At 42.7% G+C, this 10,213-nt stretch overlaps 1 protein-coding gene across 1 annotated transcript in view; it reads left to right on the forward strand.

Annotated features, from left to right (window-relative positions):
- Nucleotides 1–2,172: 2,172 nt before the first annotated feature.
- The window catches only part of LOC110288073 (uncharacterized), a 53,259-nt gene continuing 45,218 nt past the window's right edge, over nucleotides 2,173–10,213 (forward strand). The window contains 3 exon segments of the mRNA XM_085830832.1: nucleotides 2,173–2,208; nucleotides 6,686–6,812; nucleotides 7,177–7,237. Of these exon segments, the coding sequence (XP_085686958.1) occupies nucleotides 2,173–2,208; nucleotides 6,686–6,812; nucleotides 7,177–7,237 (224 nt within the window).

Below are 10,213 nucleotides of genomic sequence, written 5' to 3' on the forward strand. Positions count from 1 at the left end.
CCTAGCCCCCACCAATAAAATTTAAGATTGCCCTATCCTTCTAGAGAGTTCCAATTTTTTTTTCCCTATAAGGAAGTGTTTGTGTCTTTGTCTGGGGTTGCCATTTCAAAGAATGCTGGTTGTTTCTGCAAAATAAGTGCTTATTGTTTTTGCATACTGTCTGAATCTGGGGTCTTTCTTCAGCGATTTTTGGACCCTTACAATATATAGCAGGTGAATATTAGCTGCAGTAATCCTGACATTAGTGTAAAATCAAGAAACCAAATATCATATTTTGTGTCTTAATTTGTCTCTTTAATTGTTAATAGGCACAGAACCATTCTGCCTATGGGCGATATAGTTTACTCTGCTCCAAGGTGAATAGAGGACTGTGCAAATTATATATTTTGAGTCTACGAGGACGAAGAGAGGCAGAGGAGGGGATAAGGAAGAAGAGAAGGGGAGGGAGGAGGAGGAGGAAAAGAGGAAAGAGAAGGTGAGGCGGAGGAAGAGTAGAAAGAGGAAAGTGGAGAAGGACTAAGCTGATGAGGAGGGGGAAGATATTCGTGCTGAGTACTGCAATACAGAAAGATAGGTTATTGGAGGACAGGGAAACGCGATACTGAAATAAAAATCTTAATGATCTGGAAAAGACCAGTCTGTACTTAATTCCTGGGCCAGGAAATCATTCCGCATGTGCCTTCAGTGCTTATGTCACTCAAGATTGCCAGACCAATCAGGGCCTCCAGGAAAACCATCCAATCAGGAGAAGAGGCGGGTTCTTCCGGTGCTTTGTTTAGTGCTGCAGATTCATCTCCATTGCTGAGCAGCCTTGAGTGGTTGGTGTGACTTGCCTTGACCTTTGCTGCTGGGTGCCTTGGTGGAGTGCTGTCGAGCTATTAAGTCTCATCATGGTGAGCATGGGACCACTGCCCCTAAACAGCTGTGGTCTGAGAAGCAGGAGTCTTGGTAATGGGTCCTCCCCTGGGTTAGGTGGGAACTAGCAGCCACCTGTGAGGTTCCATGAGGTCTTAGCCACTAGATGTACTCAGTGGTGGCATCTGAATAACTTTATCATGGGTGCTCCATCTACAGAAACCATTTGGAACAAGGGCTTGCATATAGCAACATCCTTAGCAGGAAGCCATATTTGGAAAGGCCCAGTATCTCTGGTTTCTTTTGGAACTTGTGTCCTGGCCGTTTAAGATCCATTTGGAGTTAATTTTGTGGCGGTTGTATACCCCATCTTACAGGCGGCATAGCACTCCAAATTGAAGCTGTGATAAGAAGAGTAGAATCGCCGGGCGTGGTGGTTCATGCCTTTAACCTAGCAGTTGGGAGGCAGAGGCAGGCGGATTTCTGAGTTTGAGGCCAGCCTGGTCTACAGAGTGAGTTCCAGGACAGCCAGGGCTATACAGAGAAACCTTGTCTCTAAAAACAAAACAAAACAAAACAAAAAAAGAGTAGAAACGATGATGTAAAGGATTTTCAAATGCTTAGGAAACAGTAAGTCACACCTAATAGAATTTAGCTGAGGGAAGGACTGCTTCTAAAACACATTACAGGTATATGCTAATCCAATCATCTGAGAGATTAGGATACTGGGATACACATGATTGTACATCAGGATTATTGTGAAATATGGCTCCAATCATAACAAAGGAGACAATGTTGATTTACAGCCACTAGGCCCATCCCCAGATCAAAGGCAGTACTTGAACAATCTGTTCACTGGAGCATTGCAGGGTCACATCCAACACTTAGACCTGGTGCCATAAAGGATCATTTTTCTTCTTGAGAAAAGCATAGTTCTGCCACATGGGCAAGACATCTGATGAAACCATTTGAAAAGGAAAAACACTGTTGTGGTACGGACTGGCCCGCCCAAGCAAGGCTTTCCATGAAGCCTTCATGGATGGAGAATTACATAGCTCCTTCCCAAATCCAGATACATGCTTGGCAGAGCCTGTAACAGCCTGTGGTCTAGGACTCAGGAACTTTCCCTGGAGGTAGTCTGGAGGTATTTATTTAAAAACAAAAAACCAGCACTGCTTCCCTATACTAGGCATATTCTTGAGAGAGCTGCTAATGGTTTGGGGCCTGGTCCTGTGGAGAGGGAATGTCTCTGATCTTAAATTACAAGAATTCCCTCCAGCGTGAGGATGATGATACCAGTTGTAAAACACTGTAGGCATGGTCAGTAATATTGATGAGAGTACCCTGTTCACAGTGAGCAGCATTGTTTGATTAGATCCCTCTTTAGTTTGTCCCATTGTGTGGTAGTTTCTGCTGACTTCATAGAAGCCTCCCATTTCTTTCCATTTTCCCCTGTAGGTAGTATACAAACTACCTTAGCACAAGCCTTGTCTCCTGGCCAACCACCCCATCTTTTATACTTTCTACCTCCTACTTTTTCTACCTCTTGCGTTCTCTGAGGCCTTGCACTTAGGACTATATCAGTGAAGAATGACCTGCTCTTGGAGGGTATTGGTGTACTTAAGAAATTATTAGTGAAATATATTGGCTGCGTAAATCTACCAACCGCCAAGTAGCTAAACCAAGTAGTGCCTGCTCCATCCTTAAAGTGTTCACAGTATAACCTAGGGTGTAAACCTAAAAGAGACATAAGGATGACAGAGTATATGGGATGCAAATCTCTTCTGGCCTGGCTCCTCTTTGACCATTAATCAGAGCTAGATGAGTGGTATTGTTACAGAGATTTATTTTTCTTAATGTTTTGTTGTCTGATTTCCTTCCTGGGAAGACATGTTAATTCTAGAACAGCTGTTATTTTCAGCCCTTTAGAAAAATGTTTCTGACACAAACATTTTTGTGCCCTCAGGGGCACTGGCACTGATCAAAGCGTGTTGCTCCCAAGAGCAATGACCTTGATTTCCTCTTGATTAAAGTTTCTAAATTATTAAGTTAAATGGTACTAGCACAACAGAGATTTAAAGTTACCCTTTTGAGTCATGGAATGGAATGTGCATTGCAGTAACAGGGAAAGGATTTTCATGTGGAGCATGGCTTCTGCCCTCAGACCAGAAAAGGAGGAACAGTGTCCTGTGTGTAGAGCAGAGTAAATGAGAGAAGGTGATAGCTAGATCACAGACTTACTCAAGTTTGAGCCAACCAGCTTCAGGTCTCACCATTATGAAGAAGGAGCTGATAGATGCAGGGTGGGTGATTTTAAAATTTCCTAGCATGGATCAATTCATGCATGTTAGTGAAAATACACATGATTGGTGGTTGTACAATTAGGAGAGATTGGGTTGATCGAATGAATATTGAATTTCCAGTTAGGGTACTGTCTGTCCTTTGTGGTTACCTCTGGTCCTCAATGACATGATTAAGTCAGCTCAGATTTTTGGGACACAGGCCATTCATTGACTGCAGCTGTGTGTGTCATGTTACAGGACTCAGCAACTACCAATAGACATAGGGGCAAGATGAAAAAGAATTTTATTAATGCCATTGCCTCTGCCAGGGGATGGCCTCCTTTTTTTCAAAACCAATATACCTATGTCTTTATATATATATATATATATATATAACTTCTCCAAAAGACTATTTTGGCATTACATGTTAAATTTCTCTCTGTTTATTCTGCTTTGCTTGAAACTCATCCTTCATTTTCCATCTCATGTTCTTCCTTCCTGTCATGCCTTCTCCGTAATAGACTCTGTCCTTGAATCACATAAGGTGCAGTAGAAGTAATAGCTAGCTGTTCAGTGCTAAGCTGTTTTGCTTACTTAATGTTTTCATAGTTTAAAATTATTTATTTTTATTGTCAGATGGGTCTGTAGTGTACGTGTTTTTATATGGCAAGCGTGTGCTTTTGTGCTGAGCTTCGACCACATCTTGATTTTTCAAATTCTGGATGCATTATCATTCTCTTTCCCTGGATGGCACTACTCATGATGATAATACTGCTGACCCTTCTCAGTCATTGGATGGCAGGTGCTGACCTTTTTTCTCCCTGATGTGTTTGTTGTGAGTTATGTTAGGAAGACTGTGAGTCTTTTGCCTGTATGCATGAATATAAACTTCATGTGTGCCCAGTCCTCACAGTCGTCAGAAATGGCCTGAAACCTCCTGAAAGTGCAATAATGGATAGCTCTGGGTCCATGTAAATATAGGCACTTGAGCTCACTTATTTGCTGAGCTAGCAAGAGCTTTTCATGCAGTGTGTAGCCTTTAAACTACTTCCTCCTCTTCCTCTTCCTCCTTTTCCTTTTCCTCCTCCTCCTCCTCCTCCTCCTCCTCCTCCTCCTCCTCCTCCTCCTCCTCCTCCTCCTCCTCCTCCTCCTCCTCCTCCTCCTCCTCCTCCTCTTCTTCTTCTTCTTCTTCTTCTTCTTCTTCTTCTTCTTCTTCTTCTTCTTTTTTGGTTGGTTCGTTGGTTGGTTGGTTGGTTGGTTTTTCAAGACAGGGTTTCTCTGTATAGACCTGGCTGTCCTGGAACTCACTTTGTAGACCAGGCTGGCCTCAAACTCAGAAATCCACCTGGCTTTGCCTCCCAAGTGCTGGGATTAAAGGTGTGTGCCACCACCCCCAGGCAACTACCTCTTCTTAAGCTCCAGACAGGCATACTACCAGCCCAAACTCTGGTTCCCTCACTCCATGGATTAAAATCACAGACACACACACACACACACACACACACACACAAACACACAAATGTGTGGGGTTTTTTTTGTTTTTGTTTTTTGGTTTTTGGTTTTTTTTTTTTTTTTTTTTTTTTTTTTTTTTTTTTTTTTTGGTTTTTCTAGACCAGGTTTCTCTGTATAGCCCTGGTTGTCCTGGAAGTCACTTTGTAGACCAGGGTGGCCTCGAACTCAGAAATCCATCTGCCTCTGCCTCCCGAGTGGTGGGATTAAAGGTGTGTGCCACCACGCCCAGCCACACTAATGTTTTTACATTGCCTTATGGCTCAGCGGCTGGGCTTTTCCATGCTTGTCACAGCTACTGTGTTCCTTTTTTTTTTTTTTTTTAATTTATTTATTATATGTAAGTACACTGTAGCTGTCTTCAGACACTCCAGAATAGGGCATCAGATTTCATTATGGATGGTTGTGAGCCACCATGTGGTTGCTGGGATTAGAACTCTGGACCTTTGGAAGAGCAGTCGGCGCTCTTAACCACTGAGCCATCTCACCAGCCCCCCTGTGTTCCTTTTTTAATCCTTGCTCAACAGTCTAAATCTTTCATTAGCGTATTTGCTGTTACCTCCTCCTTGCTCCACATATTAAATCTGCCCTCAGCCTATGTGCCCAGGTTCTTTGTTCTTGCACAACACCCTAAATCTGCTCACAGCTTAGTTGCATTTCTAAACTACCATCTGCAAAAGTGGCCAATGTCTACTCCACTGGGGATCTCACATGGCTGGTGACTCTCTCTCCCTCCCAAGCATAGGAAATCTCCCTTTCCTGTCTCCTGGCTCTTGTTTCCTCACCTTTTTGAACCTAGAAATCCTGCCTCTTCCATCCTTCCATTGGCTGCTGGCCACTTTATTGATGGATCTAGAACCAGATGGAGAAAAGGACCTTCAGAGTTTACAGGCCAAATCCCAGTCAGAGCATCAGAACCATGCCCTACACTGCACTTCTGAGCTATCTCTACTGCCCTATGTTATTTACCTCTAATCAACATTAACATTACTAGTATTTTCTTCTGTCCAATTATAACTGTTTAAGCATATATTCCTTTTTGATAGTATCTTATTAATGTTATCGTGTGAACTGGTGCACCTCAGATTTCTGGAAGATGAATTCAGAACTAGATTGTAGGTATCACTCCATTAAGAATTTAACTAAAAACCTATGAATTCTTTTAACGTTCTGATTTGGCTGATTAACTCTGGCAAGGGACACAGGTTCTTACTATGTACCTTTGTCTGTCCTAGAACTCTTAGGATGCATCGCACTGATGTCCAACTCAATGTGATACTTCTGCCTCTGTCCCCTGACTGCAGTGTTAGCGACATAAGCTAATAGACCCAGCTTGATTTTTTTTTTAAAGATTTATTTATTTATTATATATAAGTACACTGTAGCTGTCTTCAGACACTCCAGAAGAGGGCGCCAGATCTCGTTGTGGATGGTTGTGAGCCACCATGTGGTTGCTGGGATTTGAACTCTGGACCTTCGGAAGAGCAGTCGGGTGCTCTTACCCACTGAGCCATCTCACCAGCCCCAGCTTGATTTTTATAGTTAGTAATTGTTAATGTTACTTCAATTTCTTTGATGTGTGGTAAGCACTATAGATCTTGTAGAGCTTGTCTCCTCTTTATGTCTGTAATTAACATTTCTCTAGAAAGGCTACATCCTACTTAAAGGGCTGAGAAATGACAAGGGTGAACTTCATTATTAAGTTAACTTCTAATATGACTTGGTAGTTAAAGTAGAACTAGCTGGGCAGTCGTGGCGCACACCTTTGATCCCAGCACTTGGGAGGCAGAGGCAGGCGGATTTCTGAGTTCGAGGCCAGCCTGGTCTACAGAATGAGTTCCAGGACAGCCAAGGCTACACAGAGAAACGCTATCTCGAAGGAAAAAAACAAAAAAACAAGGTAGACCTTCAGTGTCAGTAAATAAGTGGAATAAGTGGAGTAGGCCCCAGAATTGTATGAACACATTGCCTATGAAGAATAGATGCCCGATGTTGTTTCTATTGTGCTTTCTTTTGTACACGTTTATGGGATGCTCTAGAATGCAGTTACTTATGAGGACGTGCATGTGAACTTCACTCAAGAGGAGTGGGCTCTGCTGGATCCTTCTCAGAAGAAGCTCTACAAAGATGTCATGTTGGAGACCTACAGGAACCTCAGTGCTATAGGTAAGACTATGAATTCCTTTTCCTGTTTTTTGTTTGTTTGTTTTTTGTTGTTTTTGTTTTTTCGAGACAGGGTTTCTCTGTGTATCCCTGGCTGTCCAGGAACTCATTTTATAGACCAGGCTGGCCTCGAACTCAAAAATCTGCCTGCCTCTGCCTGGGATCAAAGGGGTGCGCCACCACGCCCAGTTCCCTTTCGTGTTTTAAAATTGGAAAAAACAGTTTCTTTTGATGCACTTCTGTAATTTCAATTGAGATGGACAAAGAGTTTGGTGAATAAATCATGTGTAATTCTAAGGTTCATTGAAGATACTAACTTATATTTTGCCTAATTTCCACACATACATTTCCTGTTACTCTATTTTAGGATTTAATTGGGACGACAAAACTACTGAAGAACATTGTCAAAGTTCCAGGAGACAGAGAAGGTAATTTTCTTTTTATTTATTTATTTATTTCTATTATTATTTTTGTAATAGGTATTTTCTTCATTTACATTTCAAATATTATCCCCTTTCCTAGTTTCCCCTCTGAAAATCCCTTATCCCCTCTCCCCCTCCCGTCCCCCTCCTCCCTATCCCACCCACTCCAGCTCCCTGGCCCTGGCATCCCCTACACTGGAGCATAGAGCCTTCACAGGACCAAGGGCCTCTCCTCCCATTGATGACTGACTAGGCCACCCTCTGCTACATATGCAGCTAGAGCCATGAGTCCCACCATGTGTTTTCCTTGATTGATGGTTTAGTCTCACGGAGCTCTGTGGGTACTGGTTAGTTCATATTGTTGTTCCTCCTATGGGCCTAAAAACGCCTTCAGCTCCTTGGGTACTTCCTCTAACTCTTTCATTGAGGACCCTGTGCTCTGTTCAGTGGATGGCTGTGAGCATCCACATCTGTATTTGTCAGGCACTGGAAGAGCCTCTCAGGAGTCAGCTATATCATCAGGCTCCTGTCAGCAAGCTCTTGTTGGCAACCACAATAGTGTCTGGGTTTGGTAGTTGTTTCTGGGATGGATCCCTGGGTGGAGTAGTCTCTGGATGGTCAATTCTTCAGTCCCTGATCCGTAACTCCTTCCATGAGTATTTTTTCCTCCTTCTAAGAAGGATTGAAGTATCTACACTTTGGTCTTTCTTTTTATATCCACTTATCAGTGAGTGCATTTCATGTGTGTTCTTTTGTGATTGGATTACCTCACTTAGGATGATATCCTCCAGATCTGTCCATTTGTCTAAGAATTTCATAATTTCATTGTTTTTAATAGCTGTGTATTCCATTCTGTAAATGTACCACATTTTCTCTATCCATTCCTCTGTTGGGGACATCTGGGTTCTTTTCAGCTTCTGGCTATTATAAATAAGGCCTCTATGAACACAGTGGAGTGTGTGTCCTTATTACAGGTTGGAACATCTTCTGGATATATGCCCAGGAGAGGTATTCCTGGATCTTCAGGTAGGACTATGTCCAATTTTCTGAGGAACTGCCAAATTGATTTACAGAATAGTTATACCAGTTTTCAATTCCACTAGCAATGGAGGAGTGTTCCTCTTTCTTCTCATCTTCTGTCACCTGTGTTTTTGATCTTAGCCATTCTGACTGGTGTGGGTTGGAACTTAGGGTTGTTTTGATTTGCATTTCCTTGATGATTAAGGATGTTGAACATTTTTTTTAGGTATTTCTCAGCTACTCAGTATTCCTCAGATGAGAAGTATTTGTTTAACTCTGTACCCCATTTTTGAAAAAGGATTATTTATTTTATGTATGTGAGTACACTGTAGCTGTCTTCAGACACACCAGAAGAGGGCATCAGATTCCATTACAGATGATTGTGAGCTACCATGTGGTTGCTGGGATTTGAACTCAGGACCTTTGGAAGAGCAGTCGGTGTTCTTAACCCCTGAGCCATCTTTACAGCTCTGTACCCCATTTTTTAATAGTGTTATTTGGTTTTCTGGAGTCTAACATCTTGAGTTCTTTCTATATATTGGATATTAACACTCTATCTGATTTAGGATTGGTAAAGATCTTTTCCCAGTTTGTTGGTTGCCTTTTGGTCTTATTGACTGTGTCCTTTGCTTTATAGAAGCTTTCCAATTTTATGAGGTCCCATTTGTTGATTCTTGATCTTAGAGCAGAAGCCATTCGTGTTCTGTTCAGGAATTTTTTGCCCGGTGCCCATATCTTCCAGGTTCTTCCCCACTTTTTCCTCTATAAGTTTCAGTGCGTCTGGTTTTATGTGGACTTGAGCTTTGTACAAGGAGGGAAAAAATGGATCATTTCGCATTCTTTTTTTTTTTTTTTGGTTTTTCGAGACAGGGTTTCTCTGTATAGCCCTGGCTGTCCTGGAACTCACTTTGTAGACCAGGCTGGCCTCGAACTCAGAAATCCGCCTGCCTCTGCCTCCCGAGTGCTGGGATTAAAGGCGTGCGCCACCACGCCCAGCTGTCATTTCGCATTCTTCTACATGATAACTGCCAGTTGAGCCAGCACAATTTGTTGAAAATGCTGTCTTCTTTCCACTGGATGGCTTTAGCTCCTTTGTCAAAGATCAACTGACTTTATGTGTGTGGGTTCATTTCTGGGTCTTCAATTCTATTCCATTGATCTACCTGTCTGTTGCTGTACCAGTACCATACGTTTTTACTACTATTGCTCTGTAGTACAGCTTGAGGTTGGGCATCGTGATTCCACCAGAGGTTCTTTTACTGTTGAGAATAGTTTTTGCTACCCTAGGTTTTTTGTTATTCCAGATGAATTTGCAAATTGCCCTTTCTACCTGTGTGAAGAATTGAGTTGGAATTTTGATGGGGATTGCACTGAATCTGTGACCCGTCCAGCAGGTCCAGTTATTCGAGGGTCTGGAGGGGGCCTCCTCCTAAGAACCAAATGGGGGTTAGAGAGGGGCGAGGGCCTTGTGCAAATAACGACACATCAAAGCCCCAAATGTATTGACAAAGGCCCAAGGCTTAAATGCACAAGAAAAAGAGGAAGTACAGATACTTATCAGTGGGAGGGGTAGGGCAATACAAGCAAAAGGAGAAGTACTTATGGGAGGGGGGGCAATAGAAATTCTTTCTTTTGGGAGCTACACGGGAAAGCAGGAACTTGGTGGTATCAGGGTGTGGTCAGGTCAGGATGGCTTAGGGCTGGAACATTCTCAGAATCTGTAGGGCTGGAACATTCTCGGAATCGGTGTGTCTGTGGCCCGCTTTTGACCCCCTTTTCTTCTGGGGGGGGGGAGAGGCCCAATTCAGAGATCAAGAGTTGTCTTAATAGCTCCCAACAAATCTGCAAATTGCTTTCCAACAAGATAGCAATTTTTACTATATTACTCCTGCTAATCCATGAGCATGGGAGATCTTTCCATCTTCTGAGATCCTTGATTTTTTTCTTCAGAGACTTGAAGTT

This window comes from Mus caroli, unplaced genomic scaffold (assembly GCF_978045245.1).
Source record: "Mus caroli unplaced genomic scaffold, Mus_caroli_1 scaffold_15, whole genome shotgun sequence".
Taxonomy (NCBI): Eukaryota; Metazoa; Chordata; class Mammalia; order Rodentia; family Muridae; genus Mus; species Mus caroli.